This window comes from Carassius gibelio, chromosome B5 (genome assembly GCF_023724105.1).
Source record: "Carassius gibelio isolate Cgi1373 ecotype wild population from Czech Republic chromosome B5, carGib1.2-hapl.c, whole genome shotgun sequence".
In the NCBI taxonomy this organism is placed as follows: Eukaryota; Metazoa; Chordata; class Actinopteri; order Cypriniformes; family Cyprinidae; genus Carassius; species Carassius gibelio.
This window is the reverse complement of record NC_068400.1, coordinates 43,108,945-43,132,441: the sequence shown is the minus strand read 5'-3', so window position 1 is coordinate 43,132,441 and position 23,497 is coordinate 43,108,945. Positions and strand designations below refer to the sequence as shown.

The window sequence follows — 23,497 nt, the reverse complement described above, 5'->3', positions numbered from 1 at the left end:
GAAATACTGAAAACAGGTATGGGTTGTTATTGATGTATAAACCACTAGAGGGAGCGAGCGGAACACTGATGTACCAGTGAGTTTTATACATGCAAAGTTGGTTTAGGGTTTTCAGAAAAAGCACGCAAATACAGTTATTTACAAGACACGACAGTATGGGGCAGGTGGGCAAAATGTGCACCTCCGACAATTTTGTCACCACATATTTCTCCTTACCTAGTTGACAACCTCAGCAAAAAGTGGCATGACTGGAGCATTAGTAACAGATGCCCTCATAAAGATAAAGCTTTACTTTGACATTATTTACAATGTTTCTTCAACCTTGCAGTAGATGGCTGCAGAAAAACATAGTTCAGAAACTGAGCTGCTCGCCACTGTGATGATTATGTGCAAAGTTATGCCCTAAACAGTGATTACATTAATTAAAAACATAATATTATTTCTATTTATAGATTAATTTGTGCATGTTTTGTACATACATTATATATAACTAGGCCTATATATAAACATTCAAAAACGCACATTTATTATAGAACTTTGATTGGTGTTCATATATATATATATTCAGTATTTAGTTTTTAAGAGTACTTGGCAATCAATCTCATTCAGATATAAAAATGAAGAATTTATGCTTTTCTAAAAGACATAACAATATAACCATGTTTAATTTTATTTGCAGCCAACAAGAGTCTCCCCAGATTTAGTGGACAAATTGGAGAGATTAGCCCTCGTTGACTTTGGCAGTAAAGAAGGGGTGGACTGTCTGGAGAAAGCCATTCGATTCGCTGATCAGCTTCATGTCATTAATACTGATGGCGTGGAGCCGATGGATTCAGTTCTAGAGGACAGGTACTTAAGAATCCTGCTGATGCTCACATCAACTCTTACAAGTGTGACAGTGTGCTAGTCTTACCCCTCAGTTTAGGGGCATCCACTGAAATAAGACCTTTTTTGATGGTGTTTTCATTTGTTGACTGTAAATATTGTTCAAAACCATATTTATGTTTGCTATATTTTCTCAATGGAAAATGGTGGTTGCTCTTCCCAGACACTCAAAGTAGGTTTGCTCAAAGTACAGTGTTTTCCCTTGAACTTGCTGTTGTGTGCAGAGAGCTGTATTTGAGAGATGATTTGGTAAGAGAGGGTGAATGTGCGGAGGAGCTGCTCCAGCTGGCCAAACACACTGTAGAGGAGTACTTTGTTGCACCTCCAGGTAAAAAAAAACTAAACATGTTACTAAAAAGACAAGATGTTCTTTGAGAACTTAAGAACAAATCTATCTCCATTCTAACATTTAGTATTGAGGTTTTTATATAAATTATTGATTTAACCAGAGAAGGCCTGAACTAGAATTCACTGTTTAAATTATACTGCCTGCCAGATTAGAACAGAGGTGTCTTGGTTAAATTTTCTTTGTGCTTTTTTTTATTAAATATATGTATATATAACTAAGTGATTATGTGTACTGCTTATGAATAATCAATATTTCTTTTTTAATGCAGGGAACATCCCACTGCCTAAGAGAGAAGAGAGATCTGCTATGCTTAAAGACTCTGAATTTTGACTGAAATGTAACATTAGATCTGACTTTCATTATAATAAATATTTATTTTTATCTTGTGTACTATGTCTTGTAATGTTCCAAACATATTTAAGGAAATGGATGATGCCTTTCTTTCACTCATGGTCTCTTTATTTTGATTTGCTTAACCCTCTCAGGCTCAAATTAAGTTTTAGTAAATTAGTAACTTTAGTAACCTTTAGTAGTTTTTAGTACTCCAGATACATAAAATATGTATCTGGAGTAATAAGGTTTTTCGTTTTTAACTGTTGCAAATCTGCAACACCTGCCTTGAGAGGGTTAAATAAAGCAAACACAAATAAAAACACAGTTAAATAAACAAATCTAAGAAATAGACAACAAGAAGGACATGTTACAGAAAGTCAAATAATCATAATTTCATTCACAAAACAAATGTGAATGAACAGAATAATCCAAACATTTTTTGTTCTGACACTTTTTTTTATTTGTCTAATATACATAAAAACAATCAGAATTCTGTATATATAGGCTATGCACATAATTCAGATTGTCTTCTATATCTATAGATAGATAGATAGATAATGATGAATGTTTCTGGGTTTGGTTCTGATGTAACTGAATAAGCATGCATTGTTGCTAAACAATAATCTGCTGAACAATGACAGGCCTTCACCCGTGCTCAGGTGGAATGGAAACAGAAAGTGACGTTGTGAAGTTTTCAGAAACGAAACATCATTGTTTATGGGCGGGACTTCAGTTGAGGCTTTAAATGCTCACCTCCATCCAGAGACTCCTTATTTAACGCTGGAGTGATTTACCTGACTTCAAATAGATTATTCAGCAGATGATATGAACAGCTCGGTAAGTCGCAAGAAAATATTAACACAAATAGCATCTAGGTAAACTGATTTCAAATAAGCTGAGGGTGCTTTGATAGTTTTTAATGCTTGTAATTCATATTTTGACAGGTAATGGAACTGAAAATCAAAGTGATGGGAGGAGATGAGAGGAGTCTGGAAGTGAGAAGTGATGCCACGGTTGGAGACCTCAAGCAGCTCATTTCTGAGCTCTTCAGAGAGCCTCCTTCCAAACTGAGGCTTTCTGACGAGAACCGTTCCATTTTCAACCTTGATTCCAGGAAACTCAGCGAATACGGTTTGCGTTCAGGCTCAGTTATGATCCTGGTCATCGACAGACCTTTTCAGGTGTTTGTTCAAAATGAAAAAGGCATTATAGGAACGTATGATGTTGCTGTCAATGAGACCGTAGATCAGCTCCAGACTAAGGTCTACAACAAAGAGGGAGTCCCAAAGGACCAGCAGATACTGATTTACCAAGGCGAAAAGCTGAAGGCTGGCAAGAAGTTGCAAGACTACAACATCAAGTCAGGAGACACCATTTACATGACTCTCCGGCTCCGAGGAGGTTAATAGAGATCAGCGCGACCAGGATTAAGAAATGATCCAATTCATTAATAAATATATAAATATTCTAAAATAGAAATGTCATGTATTTATGCCTGTTTATCACCTATTCCATTTAATATCTAGTGTCAGAATATTAATTTTATTTCATTTTGATTTAATGTAGTTATGTAATTTATTAAACTGATACAATCTGGAATAAGTGTAACTTTACTCATAGAGTTTCAGTTTAAGATTTCTACATATGTGCTGCTGGCCAACATTTGTTGTTAAATAAAATGTAAATACTTAAACTAGTCCTGTGTATTTTGTATGTTTTATTGGCTTGTTATGCCACTGCCTCACACCATAACTCAAAACAGAAAATAAGTTACGTTAAAAAAAAATCACATTTTGGTGAGTTGTTATGTGACTTTCTATTAATATTATTTTAAGTAACTGCTAATATTGTCTGTCATGAACTGTCAACTCATTTACACAAATTGTAAATAAATATTTGGAACACCGTTATTTGACTGTGGGGGATAATTCAGTCTCAGTTTGAAGTCAGACGTCTCGGTTCATTTATTGATTGATGTGAATGCTAAATTTGTCAATATTTATATTAAATATTTGACAGATTATTGTTGTTTTAACTGACCCAGCAAACACACATTTTGTGACAAAACTGACAAAGAAGCAGCTTGCACCCAAACATATATTAATTGCCTTTCATGTTCATAATAAATACTTTTTGAATTTCATAATTTAAATTTATTTCAGTTTTGTAGCCATATAAGCTGCTTTAACTTCAAAAGTGTCTTCAGAATATTTAGTGAAGGATAAGCTCATCCTGGGCAGTAAACACAAACACTGTTCATACTATAATTAGTCCAGAAACGAGATTGCCAGGTCTCAGGTGGAACTGATTAGACTTTATCATATAATGGATGGACAGCAGGCATAACTGACACCAGAACAGAAAACAAAACTGTGGCCTTGAACTGCAGTGTCGTCACAAATGGAGGTGTATTCACTCTGTATGACTTTACCTGGATTTCCCCAATCAGCAGGTGGAACATTCTCACATTCCAAAGATCTCTGATTACCTGTTATGTGTGAATGAAAGATGACTAATTCATTTTTTATTTTTTTTTTGTTACATTTATTTAAGTAAATTGTAATGTTTATGAGGTAGATTAAGGAAAGAAAGGAAAGGACTAAACTATTAGTCATCTAAGAATGTAGGCCTTCAACTTTATATAAGGGTTATTTCTATTTTTAGTTTCCCAAATAGACCCACAAATAGTTGGCTGAGTTAATATATAAACAAGATTTATAAATAAATAAATGGATGAATGAATGAATTGAATTGAATGAATATTTCATATCTGAATTGTTGTTGAGTTCGTTTTTTTTTTTTTTTTTTTTTTTTTTTTTGCGCTGAACATCCTGTGAATTTACTGAGAATGGAAACCGAAAGTGAATGAGCAAGTTTATGGAAACGAAACATTGTTTGGAGGCGGGGCTTGAGCTGACGCTTTATAAAGGCTGTTCACGCCTTTGCGCACTGTAACCAGAAGCGGTGCGACTTACAAGACTTATTGAAGATAACATTCAGCGAAAGCCATATTAAGCAAAGCATTTAAACAACCAGACAGGTAAGCTGCATACCCATGAAAATATTGAGCATTAACATTAACTCCAGTTTTAAGTAACTAAATGGTGCTGTAGTTGTCAGTTTTTAATTCTTTTATATTTAATCTCATCTGAAAGGTGATGGAGCTGATAATAAGACTGCTGAGTGGAGATGTGAAGCGTCTGGAAGTGAGCGGTGGAGCCACAGTTGGTGAACTGAAGAAACTCATCTCTCAGATCATCGGAGAACCTTCTTACAAACAGAAGCTGTCTGCCGATAACGGTTCGCGTATCAGCCTTGAGGATGAGTCTCGAACCCTCAGCAGTTACGGTCTGCACTCTGGATCAGTGGTCAGTCTGCTCATCACCAACCCCGGACCTTTCCAAGTGTTCGTCAGGAATGAGAAGGGCCAGACCGGGACGTATGAAGTGGATATCAATGAGACCGTAGATCAGCTCCAGGCTAAGATCTACCGCAAAGAGAGAGTCCCCGTGGACCAGCAGAGACTGATTTTCAACGGAAGACAGCTGGAGTCCGGCAGAAAGTTGCAGGAATACGACATCAGCTCAGGAAGCAGCATTCACATGACTCTCCGTCTGCGAGGAGGATGATCGGGCGAATGTGTGCAAAAAGGACCAAAAAGTGTTCTCTTTAGATTTGTTAATGATGTATACGAAACTCGCTGTTAAAATTTTTTTTTTTTGCTTCATAACGTCTTAAGAACTCATGAAATTCCATTGTTGGCTATTTATCTGCACTTGTCTTCAGGGGAACACATTCAGGTGTCCTTGTTACATGTACTGACTATTATAATAACAGTAAATTCTGCATAATTACATGCAAGTATACCCAAGTCAACCCTAATCCTATAACCTTAACCATATGTACATGTAGTTAATCAATATTACTCAGTATAACAGTGTAAAAAGGACACCTTAAAATAAAGTGTAGCCCAACCCTCTTCAGAACTCATGAGGATAATTCCATTGTATATAACTGTATCTTTGATCATGATGAATGATCTTTCACTGTGACTATAATAATAAAAACTCAAATCATTTGAAGAAAGTTCCAGTTTTTTTGTTCTGTGGTTCTCATGTTTTTGTGAATTACTGAATAAGTTTTCCCAAAAAGCCTGACATAACTATAGTAAATGCTATTAATAGCCTACTTGAATTACTAATCTTGCAATTTAAGGAAAACATAGCTCTATGTAAACAAATATTTCATCACAATTTTCACACATAGTCATATGGGTACCATGTCTCCAGAAAGCAAACACATAACGTGGTATAAGACACATGATAATGAATGGAAAGTGTTGAGTCTTCTCAGACTGATACGCTGCATAAGTTCAGCTCTAGAGGGTGTGTGTCTCTCTGTAGGGTGTGTCTGGATCACCTGGGTTTCCCTCGTCATGTGATCATGGGGAAAACCCTCTTACCAATGATTCACTCAAGAGCAGAATGAAAAATAAAGGTTGTGTAAGCAGCTGTCAATGAAACACCTTTTCGTTTTCGTTGCCAACTAATCTAAAGTCAACGTGAATCAGGATTATTATAAAATAATTATTTTATGATCTGTTCATCGAGAGGTTCTTTGGGGAATCAAAAATGGTTGTTTTATATGGCATCACTGTGAAAACACACACTTGGAACCTTTATTATTGAGTGTTGCATATTACTGCAGTTAATGGACGTTACACAAATAACTAAATAAAAATAGTAAAAGTAATAATAATAGAAGCATTAGGGAACAAAGTACAAAATTTCACATTAAATCTCACTATGACGTAATTCTTGTCCATGAGATTTCAAGCTCTGTACACACCTGTATGTTTGTATCTTGCATCATTCTGTTATACTCACTGCTTTTCTGAAGTATGGAAACAGAAAGTTGCTGAATAATCACTGGAAAGGAAACCAAGCCTGGGGGTAAGTTTAAAACAATCATGAATATTTAAAACTGATTGTGTGTTTTGTGAAAAAGGAAAACTTCATTTTTACAACAAAAAAAGTAATAAGCATATTTTATTTCTTAACATTAAAGCTGCTATAAATGGAAATGTGCCCTTCACATTTTAAATACAGCAATATAACCCTCTTTACAACACTAGCATACAGTAAAGAGCCTTTAAATCATAATATTAAGAGAATTTTATATATATATATATATATATATATATATATATATATATATATATATATATATATATATATATATATATGTGTGTGTGTGTGTGTGTGTGTGTGTGTATATATATATATTTTTTTTTTTTTTTTTTTTTATTTTTTTTTTTGGTGTGTGTGCTGGTATTTATTTTAAACAAAGCGTCATAAAACAACATTGTATGCATTTATCGGGCTATGAAATTATACAAAATAATTAGCAAGACCATTGCTTTATGTACATCAACTCACAGTGAAGATAACAGCAGTAGTATTAGCAACCGCTAAAATTATTTTGTGCTCAATATATTTTAATTAATCAAATACAGCAATCAAAACCATGACATCATTGTCAGGAACTTCTGCAAGCGAACGAAATAGTTTTAGTAACAAATACACATTTTGTGACAAAACTGATGAAGAAGTAGATTGCACCCAAACATATATTAATTGCCGCTTATGTTAAATAATTCAGAATAGTTCCTTGGTAAAGGAACTTTTATTTTAACTTTATAGCCATATATACTTCTTTAACTTCAAAAGTGTCTTCAGAATATTTAGTGAAGGATAAGCTCATCCTGGGCAGTAAACACAAACACTGTTCATACTATAATTAGTCCAGAAACGAGATTGCCAGGTCTCAGGTGGAACTGATTAGACTTTATCATATAATGGATGGACAGCAGGCATAACTGACACCAGAACAGAAAACAAAACTGTGTCCTTGAACTCCAGTGTCGTCACAAATGGAGGTGTATTCACTCTGTATGACGTGCTTCACTTTACCTGGATTTCCCCAATCTGCAGGTGGAACATTCTCACATTCCAAAGATCTCTGATTTCCTGTTATGTGTGAATGAAACTCTCAAGAAGGTGACTGTTTTTTATTTTATTTTATTTATTTATTTATTTTACATTTTTTACCTTAGTTATAAACTAAGGCTAACTATGAACAGCATATAAATAGGCCTATGCTGATTTTAATGTAGATTACAGAAAACAAATATGGGATAGCGATAAGATACAAAACAGAACGTTCCCCAAGCGTTCATATGGTTCCTACAGGTTATTTATTTATGAATAATTTTTGGTTTTATTGTTTGTTATATTTAGCATGTTTGTTTGTTTTGCATCCAAGTTAGAAAATTATCTGCGGGTAAACAGAACATTGCAAGAAGGTTTTTTATTATTATTATTATTATTATTATTATTTGTAATTACCTGCAGGGAACCAATAGGCCTACTGAACGTTCTTTAAATGTTATTTCTACTTTTACAGTGTTTTAGGACCCACAGATGGCTGGCTGCGTAAATTCAGCTAAATGAGATTTATAAATAAATAAATAAAAGAATGAATGAATGGATAAATTAATATTTAATATTTGATTTTATTATTATTATTAATAATAATATTTTTTTTTGTTTTTGCACTGAACATCCTGTTGATCAATGATTTCTCAGGAATTACATCAGCGATTTGCTGAGAATGGAAACCGAAAGTGACTGAGCAAGTTTTTGAAAAGAAAACATTGTTTTGTTTGGAGGCGGGGCTTGAGCTGACACTTTATATATTCATACCTTTGCTCACCAGAGGCACATTATCTTACAAGACTTATTGAAGATAACATTCAGCGAAAGCCATATTCAGCGAAGCATTTAAACAACGAGACAGGTGAGCCGCATACCTATGAAAATATTGAGCATTAACATTAACTCCAGTTTTAAGTAACTAAATGGTGCTGTAGTTGTCAGTTTTTAATTCTTTTATATTTAATCTATCTGAAAGGTGATGGAGCTGATAATAAGACTGCTGAGTGGAGATGTGAAGCGTCTGGAAGTGAGCGGTGGAGCCACAGTTGGTGAACTGAAGAAACTCATCTCTCAGATCATCGGAGAACCTTCTTACAAACAGAAGCTGTCTGCCGATAACGGTTCGCGTATCAGCCTTGAGGATGAGTCTCGAACCCTCAGCAGTTACGGTCTGCACTCTGGATCAGTGGTCAGTCTGCTCATCACCAACCCCGGACCTTTCCAAGTGTTCGTCAGGAATGAGAAGGGCCAGACCGGGACGTATGAAGTGGATATCAATGAGACCGTAGATCAGCTCCAGGCTAAGATCTACCGCAAAGAGAGAGTCCCCGTGGACCAGCAGAGACTGATTTTCAACGGAAGACAGCTGGAGTCCGGCAGAAAGTTGCAGGAATACGACATCAGCTCAGGAAGCAGCATTCACATGACTCTCCGTCTGCGAGGAGGATGATCGGGCGAATGTGTGCAAAAAGGACCAAAAACTGTTCTTGAAAAGGACAAAAAAATGTTCCATTTAGATTTGTTAACGATGTAGCTAAATACGATACTCGCTGTTAAAATTGTGAGTTTTTTTGCTTCATAATGTCTTAAGAACTCATGCAATTCCATTGTTGGCTATTTATCTGCAGATGTCTTCAGGGGAACACATTCAGGTGTCCTTGTTACATGTACTGACTATTATAATAACAGTAAATTCTGCATAATTACATGCAAGTAACCCTAAGTCAATCCTAATCCTAACCTTACAGTAAAGTACATGTAGTTAATCAATATTACTCAGTAGCCTACTTTAATGTATAATTACAGTGTAAAAAGGACACCTTAAAATAAATTGTATCCCAACCCTCTTCAGAACTCATGAGGATAATTCCATTGTATATAACTGTATCTTTGATCATGATGATCTTTCATTGTGACTATAATAATAAAAACTCCAATCATTTGAAGAAAGTTCCAGTTTTGACCTTTTTAAAAAAAAAAAAAAGTATTTATTTTTTTGTGGTTCTCATGTTTTTGTGAATACGTTTTCCCAAAAAGCCTGACATAACTATAGTAAATGCTAATTCTTTATGAAGAAAAAGAAAGTAGACGTTAATTACTCTAATTTACATGACATCCAGGTCTGTAAATCACTTTCCTACTTAGAATACCTCATATATCCAGGTTTGCAAAATGGATCCCTGAAATACATAAATAAAATACATAAAATAAGATAAGAAATATCTATAGCTCATATTAATACTTGAATTACTGATCTTGCAATTTGAGTAAAACATATTTCATCACAATTTTCACACATAGTCATATGGGTAACATGTCTCCAGAAAGCAAACACATAACGTGGTATAAGACACATGATAATGAATGGAAAGTGTTGAGTCTTCTCAGACTGATACGCTGCATAAGTTCAGCTCTAGAGGGTGTGTGTCTCTCTGTAGGGTGTGTCTGGATCACCTGGGTTTCCCTCGTCATGTGATCATGGGGAAAACCCTCTTACCAATGATTCACTCAAGAGCAGAATGAAAAATAAAGGCTATGTAAGCAGCTGTCAATGAAACACCTTTTCGTTTTCATTGCCAACTAATCTAAAGTCAGCGTGATTCAGGATTATTATAAAATAATTATTTAATGATCTGTTCACCAAAAGGTTCTTTGGGGAACCAAAAATGGTTGTTTTATATGGCATCACTGTGAAAACTCACACTTGGAACCTTTATTATTGAGTGTTGAGTATAATTGCATAGTCAATGGACGTTACACAAATAACTAAATAAAAAATAGTAAAAGTAATAATAATCGAAGCATTAGGGAACAAAGTACAACATTTCACATTAAATCTCACTATGACGTAAGTCTTGTACATGAGATTTCAAGCTCTGTACACACCTGTATGTTTGTATCTTGCATCATTCTGTTATACTCACTGCTTTTCTGAAGTATGGAAACAGAAAGTTGCTGAATAATCACTGGAAAGGAAACCAAGCCTGGGGGTGAGTTTAAAACAATCATGAATATTTAAAACTGATTGTGTGTTTGTGAAAGATGCAACTTCATTTTTACAACATAAAAAGTAATAAGCATATTTTATTTCTTAACATTAAAGCTGCTATAAATGGAAATGTGCCCTTCACATTTTAAATACAGCAATATAACCCTCTTTACAACACTAGCATACAGTAAAGAGCCTTTAAATCATAATATTAAGTGAATTATATATATATAAAAAAAAAACAGAAAAAAAAACAAATATATATATATATATATATATATATATATATATATATATATTTTTTTTTTTTTTTTTTTCAGTTTTTTTTTTTTTTTTTGGTGTGTGTGCTGGTAATTATTTTAAACAAAGCGTCATAAAACAACATTGTATGCATTTATCGGGCTATGAAATTATACAAAATATATTAGCAAGCCCATTGCTATTTATGTACATCAACTCACAGTGAAGATAACAGCAGTAGTATTAGCAACCGCTAAAATTATTTTGTGCTCAATATATTTTAATTAATCAAATACAGCAATCAAAACCCTGACATCATTGTCAGGAACTTCTGCAAGCGAACGAAATAGTTTTAGTAACAAATACACATTTTGTGACAAAACTGACAAAGATTGCACCCAAACATATATTAATTGTCTCTTATGTTAAATAATTCAGAATAGTTCCTTGGTAAAGGAACTTTTATTTTAACTTTGTAGCCATATATACTTCTTTAACTTCAAAAGTGTCTTCAGAATATTTAGTGAAGGATAAGCTCATCCTGGGCAGTAAACACAAACACTGTTCATACTATAATTAGTCCAGAAACGAGATTGCCAGGTCTCAGGTGGAACTGATTAGACTTTATCATATAATGGATGGACAGCAGGCATAACTGACACCAGAACAGAAAACAAAACTGTGACCTTGAACTGCAGTGTCGTCACAAATGGAGGTGTATTCACTCTGTATGACGTGCTTCACTTTACCTGGATTTCCCCAATCAGCAGGTGGAACATTCTCACATTCCAAAGATCTCTGATTCCCTGTTATGTGTGAATGAAACTCTCAAGAAGGTTACTGATTAATTTATTTTTTGTTACATTTATTTTTTAATGTTAATTTGAATGTTTATGAGGTTGATGAAGGAAGGAAAGGACTAAACCATACGCAGTTATAAACTGACTATAGGCTAACTATAAACAGCGTATAAACTATAGGCCTATGCTGATTTTAATGTAGATTACAGAAAACAAATATGGGTTAGCGATAAGATACAAAACAGAACGTTCCCCAAGCGTTCATATGGTTCCTACAGGTTATTTATTTATTAATAATTTTTGGTTTTATTGTTTGTTATATTTAGCATGTTTGTTTGTTTTGCATCCAAGTTAGAAAATTATCTGCGGGTAAACAGAACATTGCAAGAAGGTTTTATTTTTTTATTTTATTTATTTATTATTAATTACCTGCAGGGAACCAATAGGCCTACTGAACGTTCTTTAAAGGTTATTTCTATTTTTAGAATGTTTTGGGACCGACAGATGGCTGGCTGCGTAAATTCAGCTAAAGGAGATTTATAAATAAATAAATAAAAGAATGAATTAATGGATAAATTAATATATCATATTTGATTTTATTATTATTATTATTTATATATATATATATATATATATATATATATATATATATATATATATATATATATATATATATATATATATATATATATATATATATATATATATATATATATATATATATATATATATATATATATATATATATATATATATATATTTTTTTTTTTTTTTTTTTTTTTTTTGCACTGAACATCCTGTTGATCAATGATTTCTCAGGACTTACATCAGCGATTTGGTGAGAATGGAAACCGAAAGTGACTGAGCAAGTTTTTGAAAAGGAAACATTGTTTTGTTTGGAGGCGGGGCTTGAGCTGACGCTTTATATATTCATACTTTTGCTCACCAGAGGCACATAATCTTACAAGACTTATTGAAGATAACATTCAGCGAAAGCCATATTCAGCGAAGCATTTAAACAACCAGACAGGTAAGCTGCATACCCATGAAAATATTGAGCATTAACATTAACTCCAGTTTTAAGTAACTAAATGGTGCTGTAGTTGTCAGTTTTTAATTCTTTTATATTTAATCTATCTGAAAGGTGATGGAGCTGATAATAAGACTGCTGAGTGGAGATGTGAAGCGTCTGGAAGTGAGCGGTGGAGCCACAGTTGGTGAACTGAAGAAACTCATCTCTCAGATCATCGGAGAACCTTCTTACAAACAGAAGCTGTCTGCCGATAACGGTTCGCGTATCAGCCTTGAGGATGAGTCTCGAACCCTCAGCAGTTACGGTCTGCACTCTGGATCAGTGGTCAGTCTGCTCATCACCAACCCCGGACCTTTCCAAGTGTTCGTCAGGAATGAGAAGGGCCAGACCGGGACGTATGAAGTGGATATCAATGAGACCGTAGATCAGCTCCAGGCTAAGATCTACCGCAAAGAGAGAGTCCCCGTGGACCAGCAGAGACTGATTTTCAACGGAAGACAGCTGGAGTCCGGCAGAAAGTTGCAGGAATACGACATCAGCTCAGGAAGCAGCATTCACATGACTCTCCGTCTGCGAGGAGGATGATCGGGTGAATGTGTGCAAAAAGGACTAAAAACTGTTCTCGAAAAGGACTAAAAATTGTTCTCTTTAGATTTGTTAAGGACGTAGCTAAATATGATACTCCCTGTTAAAATTGTGAGTTTTTTCTTCATGTCTTAAGAACTCATGCAATTCCATTGTTGGCTATTTATCTGCACTTGTCTTCAGGGGAACACATTCAGGTGTCCTTGTTACATGTACTGACTATTATAATAACAGTAAATTCTGCATAATTACATGCAAGTATCCCCAAGTCAACCCTAATCCTAACCTTAACCATATGTACATGTAGTTAATCAATATTACTCAGTACACCAGTGTAAAAAGGACACCTTAAAATAAAGTGTAGCCCAACCCTCTTCAGAACTTATGAGGATAATTCCATTGTATATAACTGTATCTTTGATCATGATGAATGATCTTTCACTGTAACTATAATAATAAAAACTCAAATCATTTGAAGAAAGTTCCAGTTTTTTTGTTCTGTGGTTCTCATGTTTTTGTGAATTACTGAATAAGTTTTCCCAAAAAGCCTGACATAACTATAGTAAATGCTATTAATACTTGAATTACTAATCTTGCAATTTAAGGAAAACATAGCTCTATGTAAACAAATATTTCATCACAATTTTCACACATAGTCATATGGGTACCATGTCTCCAGAAAGCAAACACATAACGTGGTATAAGACACATGATAATGAATGGAAAGTGTTGAGTCTTCTCAGACTGATACGCTGCATAAGTTCAGCTCTAGAGGGTGTGTGTCTCTCTGTAGGGTGTGTCTGGATCACCTGGGTTTCCCTCGTCATGTGATCATGGGGAAAACCCTCTTACCAATGATCCACTCAAGAGCAGAATGAAAAATGAAAGCTGTGTAAGCAGCTGTCAATGAAACACCTTTTTGTTTTTCGTTGCCAACTAATCTAAAGTCAGCGTGATTCAGGATTATTATAAAATAATTATTTAATGATCTGTTCACCGAAAGGTTGTTTGGGGAAGCAAATATGGTTCTTTTCTATGGCATCACTGTGAAAAGGGAAGTAGTGGCCTAATGGTTAGAGAGTCGGACTTGCAATCGAAGAGTTGTGAGTTTGAGTCTCGAGCCGGCAGGAATTGTGGGTGGAGTGCATGTACAGTTCTCTCTCCACCTTCAATACCACGACTGAGGTGCCCTTGAGCAAGGCACTGAACCCCCAACTGTTGCCCACTGCTCTGGCTGTGTGTTCACTGTGTGTGTGTGTGTGTGTTCACTGCTGTGTGTGTGTGCACTTTGGATGGGTTAAAAGCAGAGCATGAATCCTGGCCGAATGTCACTTCACTTCAAAACTCATGCTTAGAACCTTTATTATTGAGTATAATTGCAATGGACATTACACAAATAAAACACACCAAGTTTGTATCTTGCATCATGTTTATACTCGCTGCTTTTCTGAAGTATGGAAACAGGAAGTTGCTGAATAATCCCTGGAAAGGAAACTCAGCGAAGGGGTGAGTTCAAAACAATCATGAATATTTAAAACTGATTGTGTGTTTGTGAAAGAGACAACTTCATTTTTCCAACAAAAAAGTAATAAGTATATTTTATTTCTTAACATTAAAGCTGCTATAAATGCAGTGTGAAATGTGCCCTTCACATATTAAACAGAATAATATAACACTCTTCAAAACACTGGCAAACAGTAAAGAGCCTTTAAATCATAATATTATATAAATGTTATTTTATTTTATACATGTTTTATTGGTGTGTGTGCTGGTAATTATTTTAAACCAAGCGTCATAAAAACAACATTGTATGCATTTATCGGGCTATGAAATTACACAAAATAATTACCAAGACCATTGCTATTTATGTACATCAACTCACAGTGAAGTTAACAGCAGTATAAGTAACCGCTTACATTATTTTGTGCTCAATATATTTTAATTAATCAAATACAGCAATCAAAACCCTGACATCATTGTCAGGAACTTCTGCAAGGGAACGAAATAGTTTTAGTAACAAATACACATTTTGTGACAAAACTGACAAAAATTGCACCCAAACATATATTAATTGCCTCTTATGTTAAATAATTCAGAATAGTTCCTTGGTAAAGGAACTTTTTTTTTATTTTTGTAGCCATTATATACTTCTTTAACTTCAAAAGTGTCTTCAGAATATTTAGTGAAGGATAAGCTCATCCAGGACAGTAAACACAAACACTGTTCATACTATAATTAGTCCAGAAACGAGATTGCCACGTCTCAGGTGGAACTGATTAGACTTTATCATATAATGGATGGACAGCAGGCATAACTGACACCAGAACAGAAAACAAAACTGTGACCTTGAAATGCAGTGTCGTCACAAATGGAGGTGTATTCACTCTGTATGACGTGCTTCACTTTACCTGGATTTCCCCAATCTGCAGGTGGAACATTCTAACATTCCAAAGATCTCTGATTCCCTGTTATGTGTGAATGAAACTCTCAAGAAGGTGACTGTTTTTTTCTTTTCTTTTATTTATTTTACATTTTTTTACCTTAGTTATAAACTAAGGCTAACTATGAACAGCATATAAATAGGCCTATGCTGATTTTAATGTAGATTACAGAAAACAAATATGGGATAGCGATAAGATACAAAACAGAACGTTCCCCAAGCGTTCATTTGGTTCCTACAGGTTATTTATTTATGAATAATTTTTGGTTTTATTGTTTGTTATATTTAGCATGTTTGTTTGTTTTGCATCCAAGTTAGAAAATTATCTGCGGGTAAACAGAACATTGCAAGAAGGTTTATTATTATTATTATTATTATTATTATTATTATTATTTGTAATTACCTGCAGGGAACCAATAGGCCTACTGAACGTTCTTTAAATGTTATTTCTACTTTTACAGTGTTTTAGGACCCACAGATGGCTGGCTGCGTAAATTCAGCTAAAGGAGATTTATAAATAAATAAATAAAAGAATGAATGAATGGATAAATTAATATTTCATATTTGATTTTATTATTATTATTAATAATAATATTTTTTTTTGTTTTAGTTTTTGCACTGAACATCCTGTTGATCAATGATTTATCAGGACTTACATCAGCGATTTGCTGAGAATGGAAACCGAAAGTGACTGAGCAAGTTTTTGAAAAGGAAACATTGTTTTGTTTGGAGGCGGGGCTTGAGCTGACGCTTTATATATTCATGCCTTTGCTCACCAGAGGCACATTATCTTACAAGACTTATTGAAGATAACATTCAGCGAAAGCCATATTCAGCGAAGCATTTAAACAACCAGACAGGTAAGCTGCATACCCATGAAAATATTGAGCATTAACATTAACTCCAGTTTTAAGTAAATGGTGCTGTAGTTGTCAGTTTTTAATTCTTTTATATTTAATCTATCTGAAAGGTGATGGAGCTGATAATAAGACTGCTGAGTGGAGATGTGAAGCGTCTGGAAGTGAGCGGTGGAGCCACAGTTGGTGAACTGAAGAAACTCATCTCTCAGATCATCGGAGAACCTTCTTACAAACAGAAGCTGTCTGCCGATAACGGTTCGCGTATCAGCCTTGAGGATGAGTCTCGAACCCTCAGCAGTTACGGTCTGCACTCTGGATCAGTGGTCAGTCTGCTCATCACCAACCCCGGACCTTTCCAAGTGTTCGTCAGGAATGAGAAGGGCCAGACCGGGACGTATGAAGTGGATATCAATGAGACCGTAGATCAGCTCCAGGCTAAGATCTACCGCAAAGAGAGAGTCCCCGTGGACCAGCAGAGACTGATTTTCAACGGAAGACAGCTGGAGTCCGGCAGAAAGTTGCAGGAATACGACATCAGCTCAGGAAGCAGCATTCACATGACTCTCCGTCTGCGAGGAGGGTGATCGGGCGAATGTGTGCAAAAAGGACTAAAAACTGTTCTCTTTAGATTTGTTAATGATGTAGCTAAATACGATAGACCTGTTATGCTCGCTATCAAAATGTGTGTTTTTTAATAATGTCTTAAGAACTCATGCAATTCCATTGTTGGCTATTTATCTGCAGATGTCTTCAGGGGAACACATTCAGGTGTCCTTGTTACATGTTACATGTACTGACTATTATAATAACAGTAAATTCTGCATAATTACATGCAAGTATCCCCAAGTCAACCCTAATCCTAACCTTAACCAAATGTACATGTAGTTAATCAATATTACTCAGTACACCAGTGTAAAAAGGACACCTTAAAATAAAGTGTAGCCCAACCCTCTTCAGAACTCATGAGGATAATTCCATTGTATATAACTGTATCTTTGATCATGATGAATGATCTTTCACTGTGACTATAATAATAAAAACTCAAATCATTTGAAGAAAGTTCCAGTTTTTTTGTTCTGTGGTTCTCATGTTTTTGTGAATTACTGAATAAGTTTTCCCAAAAAGCCTGACATAACTATAGTAAATGCTATTAATAGCCTACTTGAATTATTAATCTTGCAATTTAAGGAAAACATAGCTCTATGTAAACAAATATTTCATCACAATTTTCACACATAGTCATATGGGTAACATGTCTCCAGAAAGCAAACACATAACGTGGTATAAGACACATGATAATGAATGGAAAGTGTTGAGTCTTCTCAGACTGATACGCTGCATAAGTTCAGCTCTAGAGGGTGTGTGTCTCTCTGTAGGGTGTGTCTGGATCACCTGGGTTTCCCTCGTCATGTGATCATGGGGAAAACCCTCTTACCAATGATTCACTCAAGAGCAGAATGAAAAATGAAAGCTGTGTAAGCAGCTGTCAATGAAACACCTTTTTCTTTTTCGTTGCCAACTAATCTAAAGTCAACGTGAATCAGGATTATTAGAAAATAAATATTTAATGATCTGTTCACCGAAAGGTTCTTTGGGGAACCAAATATGGTTCTTTTCTATGGTATCACTGTGAAAAGGGAAGTAGTGGCCTAATGGTTAGAGAGTCGGACTTGCAATCGAAGAGTTGTGAGTTTGAGTCTCGAGCCGGCAGGAATTGTGGGTGGAGTGCATGTACAGTTCTCTCTCAACCTTCAATACCACGACTGAGATGCCCTTGAGCAAGGCACTGAACCCCCAACTGTTGCCCACTGCTCTGGCTGTGTGTTCACTGTGTGTGTGTGTGTGTGTTCACTGCTGTGTGTGTGTGCACTTTGGATGGGTTAAAAGCAGAGCATGAATCCTGGCTGAATGTCACTTCACTTCAAAACTCATGCTTAGAACCTTTCTTATTGAGTATAATTGCAATGGACATTACACAAATAAAACACACCAAGTTTGTATCTTGCATCATGTTTATACTCGCTGCTTTTCTGAAGTATGGAAACAGGAAGTTGCTGAATAATCCCTGGAAAGGAAACTCAGCGAAGGGGTGAGTTCAAAACAATAATGAATATTTAAAACTGATTGTGTGTTTGTGAAAGAGACAACTTCATTTTTCTAACAAAAAAAGGAATAAGTATATTTTATTTCTTAACATTAAAGCTGCTATAAATGCAGTGTGAAATGTGCCCTTCACATATTAAACAGAATAATATAACGCTCTTTAAAACACTGGCAAACAGTAAAGAGCCTTTAAATCATAATATTATATAAATGTTATTTTATTTTATACATGTTTTATTGGTGTGTGTGTGCTGGTAATTATTTTAAACCAAGCGTCATAAAAACAACATTGTATGCATTTATCGGGCTATGAAATTATACAAAATAATTACCAAGACCATTGCTATTTATGTACATCAACACACAGTGAAGATAACAGCAGTAGTATTAGTAACCGCTAAAATTATTTTGTGCTCAATATATTTTAATTAATCAAATACAGCAATCAAAACCCTGACATCATTGTCAGGAATTCCTACTGGAATAAAATGCTGTTGGTTATTTACAGGGCCTAATGTTAAACCAACTGATGGAAATGATAACTGAACTTTTAACAGTTTTTTTGCAAAGCACAATATTATAAATTAGATCTCGTGATTGAGTTGAAACCAAATTATTGTTGTATAAGCATAGCAAGCATCATAGCAAAAAGGCTAACAAAGAGTTATACCCACCACCAATTAACATTAGCCCTTCATTCATGAAATGGATACTGTAATCATACAGAGACAAAAGTTGCATACCTTTATCTTTTGCTCGTTTCTCCTCTTCTTCTTTTCTTTTTTTTTCGCAATTGGGAACCTGGCTTTGACATTTTCTTCTCCATCTCTGTTTATTTGGCACTCGACAATCAACAGATTTCCCATCCCCCCAACTGTCACTCAGGACCAGAAGTCAAGACTAAACCAATTCACCTTGATGACCGCATAATCGTTTTGTATTACCTAGTTTCATTTGCAGGAACTATAGGCCTGTATTATAACATTATGAATGAAATGTGGGTTATTTGGAAGAAAGTCGAGGTGTGTGACTGACTTTAGCCTATTATTAATTATATTACTAGTGTGGATCCCCCGTCCCCGTCCACCCCCGCCCTGTCCGTTCCATTTGAGAGAGACCCAGAGGTGAAATGTCGCACGCGCCTCTCGCCCCACTCCCTTACACTTCTCTCACAACACAGAGCTTCAACTCCAATCATTTGAAGAAAGTTCTAGTTTTGACCTTTTTTTTAAAAAAAAAATTTTTTTTTTTTTTTTGTGGTTCTCATGTTTTTGTGAATACGTTTTCCCAAAAAGCCTGACATAACTATAGTAAATGCTAATTCTTTATGAAGAAAAAGAAAGTAGACGTTAATTACTGTAATTTACATGACATCCAGGTCTGTAAATCACTTTCCTACTTAGAATACCTCATATATCCAGGTTTGCAAAATGGATCCCTGAAATACATAAATAAAATACATAAAATAACATAAGAAATATCTATAGCTCATATTAATACTTGAATTACTGATCTTGCAATTTGAGTAAAACATATTTCATCACAATTTTCACACATAGTCATATGGGTAACGTCTCCAGAAACCAAACACATAACGTGGTATAAGACACATGATAATGAATGGAAAGTGTTGAGTCTTCTCAGACTGATACGCTGCATAAGTTCAGCTCTAGAGGGTGTGTGTCTCTCTGTAGGGTGTGTCTGGATCACCTGGGTTTCCCTCGTCATGTGATCATGGGGAAAACCCTCTTACCAATGATTCACTCAAGAGCAGAATGAAAAATAAAGGCTATGTAAGCAGCTGTCAATGAAATACCTTTTCGTTTTCATTGCCAACTAATCTAAAGTCAACGTGATTCAGGATTATTATAAAATAAATATTTAATGATCTGTTCACCGAAAGGTTCTTTGGGGAACCAAAAATGGTTGTTTTATATGGCATCACTGTGAACTCACACTTGGAACCTTTATTATTGAGTGTTGAGTATAATTGCATAGTCAATGGACGTTACACAAATAACTAAATAAAAAATAGTAAAAGTAATAATAATCGAAGCATTAGGGAACAAAGTACAACATTTCACATTAAATCTCACTATGACGTAATTCTTGTCCATGAGATTTCAAGCTCTGTACACACCTGTATGTTTGTATCTTGCATCATTCTATTATACTCACTGCTTTTCTGAAGTATGGAAACAGGAAGTTGCTGAATAATCACTGGAAAGGAAACCAAGCCTGGGGGTGAGTTTAAAACAATCATGAATATTTAAAACTGATTGTGTGTTTGTGAAAGATGCAACTTCATTTTTACAACAAAAAAAGTAATAAGCATATTTTATTTCTTAACATTAAAGCTGCTATAAATGGAAATGTGCCCTTCACATTTTAAATACAGCAATATAACCCTCTTTACAACACTAGCATACAGTAAAGAGCCTTTAAATCATAATATTAAGTGAATTATATATATATATATATATATATATAAAAAAAACAGAAAAAAAAAAAAATATATATATATATATATATATATATATATATATATATATATATATATATATATATATATATATATATATATATATATATATATTTCTTTTTTTTTTTTTTTTTTTTTTTTTTTTTTGGTGTGTGTGCTGGTAATTATTTTAAACAAAGCGTCATAAAACAACATTGTATGTATTTATCGGGCTATGAAATTATACAAAATATATTAGCAAGCCCATTGCTATTTATGTACATCAACTCACAGTGAAGATAATAGCAGTATTAGTAACCGCTTACATTATTTTGTGCTCAATATATTTTAATTAATCAAATACAGCAATCAAAACCCTGACATCATTGTCAGGAACTTCTGCAAGCGAACGAAATAGTTTTAGTAACAAATACACATTTTGTGACACAACTGACAAAGATTGCACCCAAACATATATTAATTGCCTCTTATGTTAAATAATTCAGAATAGTTCCTTGGTAAAGGAACTTTTATTTTAACTTTGTAGCCATATATACTTCTTTAACTTCAAAAGTGTCTTCAGAATATTTAGTGAAGGATAAGCTCATCCTGGGCAGTAAACACAAACACTGTTCATACTATAATTAGTACAGAAACGAGATTGCCAGGTCTCAGGTGGAACTGATTAGACTTTATCATATAATGGATGGACAGCAGGCATAACTGACACCAGAACAGAAAACAAAACTGTGGCCTTGAACTGCAGTGTAGACACAAATGGAGGTGTATTCACTCTGTATGACGTGCTTCACTTTACCTGGATTTCCCCAATCAGCAGGTGGAACATTCTCACATTCCAAAGATCTCTGATTCCCTGTTATGTGTGAATGAAACTCTCAAGAAGGTGACTGATTAATTTATTTTTTGTTACATTTATTTTTTTATGTTAATTTGAATGTTTATGAGGTTGATGAAGGAAGGAAAGGACTAAACCATACGCAGTTATAAACTGACTATAGGCTAACTATAAACAGCGTATAAACTATAGGCCTATGCTGATTTTAATGTAGATTACAGAAAACAAATATGGGTTAGCGATAAGATACAAAACAGAACGTTCCCCAAGCGTTCATATGGTTCCTACAGGTTATTTATTTATTAATAATTGTTGGTTTTATTGTTTGTTATATTTAGCATGTTTGTTTGTTTTGCATCCAAGTTAGAAAATTATCTGCGGGTAAACAGAACATTGCAAGAAGGTTTTATTTTTTTATTTTATTTATTTATTATTAATTACCTGCAGGGAACCAATAGGCCTACTGAACGTTCTTTAAAGGTTATTTCTATTTTTAGAATGTTTTGGGACCGACAGATGGCTGGCTGCGTAAATTCAGCTAAAGGAGATTTATAAATAAATAAATAAAAGAATGAATGAATGGATAAATTAATATTTCATATTTGATTTTATTATATAATATATATATATATATATATATATATATATATATATATATATATATATATATATATATATATATATATATATATATTTTGCACTGAACATCCTGTTGATCAATGATTTCTCAGGAATTACATCAGCGATTTGGTGAGAATGGAAACCGAAAGTGACTGAGCAAGTTTTTGAAAAGGAAACATTGTTTTGTTTGGAGGCGGGGCTTGAGCTGACGTTTTATATATTCATGCCTTTGCTCACCAGAGGCACATTATCTTACAAGACTTATTGAAGATAACATTCAGCGAAAGCCATATTCAGCGAAGCATTTAAACAACCAGACAGGTGAGCCACCACTATGAAAATATTGAGCATTAACATTAACTCCAGTTTTAAGTAACTAAATGGTGCTGTAGTTGTCAGTTTTTAATTCTTTTATATTTAATCTCATCTGAAAGGTGATGGAGCTGATAATAAGACTGCTGGGCGGAGATGTGAAGCGTCTGGAGGTGAGCGGTGGAGCCACAGTTTGTGAACTGAAGAAACTCATCTCTCAGATCATCGGAGAACCTTCTTACAAACAGAAGCTGTCTGCCGATAACGGTTCGCGTATCAGCCTTGAGGATGAGTCTCGAACCCTCAGCAGTTACGGTCTGCACTCTGGATCAGTGGTCAGTCTGCTCATCACCAACCCCGGACCTTTCCAAGTGTTCGTCAGGAATGAGAAGGGCCAGACCGGGACGTATGAAGTGGATATCAATGAGACCGTAGATCAGCTCCAGGCTAAGATCTACCGCAAAGAGAGAGTCCCCGTGGACCAGCAGAGACTGATTTTCAACGGAAGACAGCTGGAGTCCGGCAAAAAGTTGCAGGAATACGACATCAGCTCAGGAAGCAGCATTCACATGACTCTCCGTCTGCGAGGAGGATGATCGGGCGAATGTGTGCAAAAACGACCAAAAAGTGTTCT

The 23,497-nt window shown here is 34.8% G+C and overlaps 7 protein-coding genes across 13 annotated transcripts; all 7 read left to right on the top strand.

Moving 5' to 3' along the window:
- Window positions 1–667: 667 nt before the first annotated feature.
- On the top strand, window positions 668–1,615 carry LOC127957955 (glutamyl-tRNA(Gln) amidotransferase subunit C, mitochondrial; the record flags this gene model as incomplete). The annotated part of the gene is made up of 3 exons (XM_052556687.1): window positions 668–849; window positions 1,110–1,213; window positions 1,503–1,615. Coding segments are annotated over 3 exons (348 nt in total), but the record flags the coding sequence as incomplete, so codon positions are not given.
- Window positions 1,616–1,625: 10 nt separating this feature from the next.
- LOC127957948 (uncharacterized) lies at window positions 1,626–3,263 on the top strand. The gene is made up of 2 exons (XM_052556678.1): window positions 1,626–2,404; window positions 2,512–3,263. The coding sequence occupies exons 1-2, from the start codon at window positions 2,393–2,395 to the stop codon at window positions 2,971–2,973; spliced, it is 474 nt and encodes a 157-aa protein (XP_052412638.1). The 5' UTR covers window positions 1,626–2,392; the 3' UTR covers window positions 2,974–3,263.
- Window positions 3,264–4,460: 1,197 nt separating this feature from the next.
- LOC127957949 (uncharacterized) lies at window positions 4,461–17,569 on the top strand. Of its 3 annotated transcripts, none has more exons than XR_008153900.1 (3): window positions 4,461–4,607; window positions 4,723–5,367; window positions 17,279–17,569. XR_008153900.1 is itself a non-coding variant. In XM_052556679.1 (2 exons), exon 2 carries the CDS (start codon window positions 4,726–4,728, stop codon window positions 5,194–5,196), a length of 471 nt encoding a protein of 156 aa, XP_052412639.1. In that variant the 5' UTR covers window positions 4,461–4,607; window positions 4,723–4,725; the 3' UTR covers window positions 5,197–5,653. The 3 variants fall into 3 exon arrangements, 1 of the variants encoding a protein (XP_052412639.1); XR_008153899.1 differs by lacking the exon at window positions 17,279–17,569 and adding an exon at window positions 13,408–13,553; XM_052556679.1 differs by lacking the exon at window positions 17,279–17,569 and having other exon boundaries at window positions 4,723–5,653.
- Window positions 4,461–17,569, top strand: LOC127957951 (uncharacterized). Of its 2 annotated transcripts, none has more exons than XM_052556680.1 (3): window positions 4,461–4,607; window positions 8,540–9,215; window positions 17,279–17,569. In XM_052556680.1, exon 2 carries the CDS (start codon window positions 8,543–8,545, stop codon window positions 9,011–9,013), a length of 471 nt encoding a protein of 156 aa, XP_052412640.1. In that variant the 5' UTR covers window positions 4,461–4,607; window positions 8,540–8,542; the 3' UTR covers window positions 9,014–9,215; window positions 17,279–17,569. The 2 variants fall into 2 exon arrangements, with proteins under 2 accessions (XP_052412640.1, XP_052412641.1); XM_052556681.1 differs by lacking the exon at window positions 17,279–17,569 and adding an exon at window positions 13,408–13,555.
- Window positions 4,461–17,569, top strand: LOC127957952 (uncharacterized). Of its 2 annotated transcripts, XR_008153901.1 has the most exons (3): window positions 4,461–4,607; window positions 12,737–13,407; window positions 17,279–17,569. XR_008153901.1 is itself a non-coding variant. In XM_052556682.1 (2 exons), exon 2 carries the CDS (start codon window positions 12,740–12,742, stop codon window positions 13,208–13,210), a length of 471 nt encoding a protein of 156 aa, XP_052412642.1. In that variant the 5' UTR covers window positions 12,536–12,622; window positions 12,737–12,739; the 3' UTR covers window positions 13,211–13,219. The 2 variants fall into 2 exon arrangements, 1 of the variants encoding a protein (XP_052412642.1); XM_052556682.1 differs by lacking the exons at window positions 4,461–4,607; window positions 17,279–17,569 and adding an exon at window positions 12,536–12,622 and having other exon boundaries at window positions 12,737–13,219.
- On the top strand, window positions 4,461–17,569 carry LOC127957953 (uncharacterized). 3 transcript variants are annotated; one of them, XM_052556683.1, is made up of 2 exons: window positions 4,461–4,607; window positions 16,621–17,569. In XM_052556683.1, exon 2 carries the CDS (start codon window positions 16,624–16,626, stop codon window positions 17,092–17,094), a length of 471 nt encoding a protein of 156 aa, XP_052412643.1. In that variant the 5' UTR covers window positions 4,461–4,607; window positions 16,621–16,623; the 3' UTR covers window positions 17,095–17,569. The 3 variants fall into 3 exon arrangements, with proteins under 3 accessions (XP_052412643.1, XP_052412645.1, XP_052412644.1); XM_052556685.1 differs by lacking the exon at window positions 4,461–4,607 and adding an exon at window positions 12,536–12,622; XM_052556684.1 differs by lacking the exon at window positions 4,461–4,607 and adding an exon at window positions 16,350–16,510.
- Window positions 17,570–22,800: 5,231 nt separating this feature from the next.
- Window positions 22,801–23,490, top strand: LOC127957954 (uncharacterized). Its single transcript, XM_052556686.1, has 2 exons — window positions 22,801–22,872; window positions 22,986–23,490. Exon 2 carries the CDS (start codon window positions 22,989–22,991, stop codon window positions 23,457–23,459), a length of 471 nt encoding a protein of 156 aa, XP_052412646.1. The 5' UTR covers window positions 22,801–22,872; window positions 22,986–22,988; the 3' UTR covers window positions 23,460–23,490.
- Window positions 23,491–23,497: the final 7 nt, after the last annotated feature.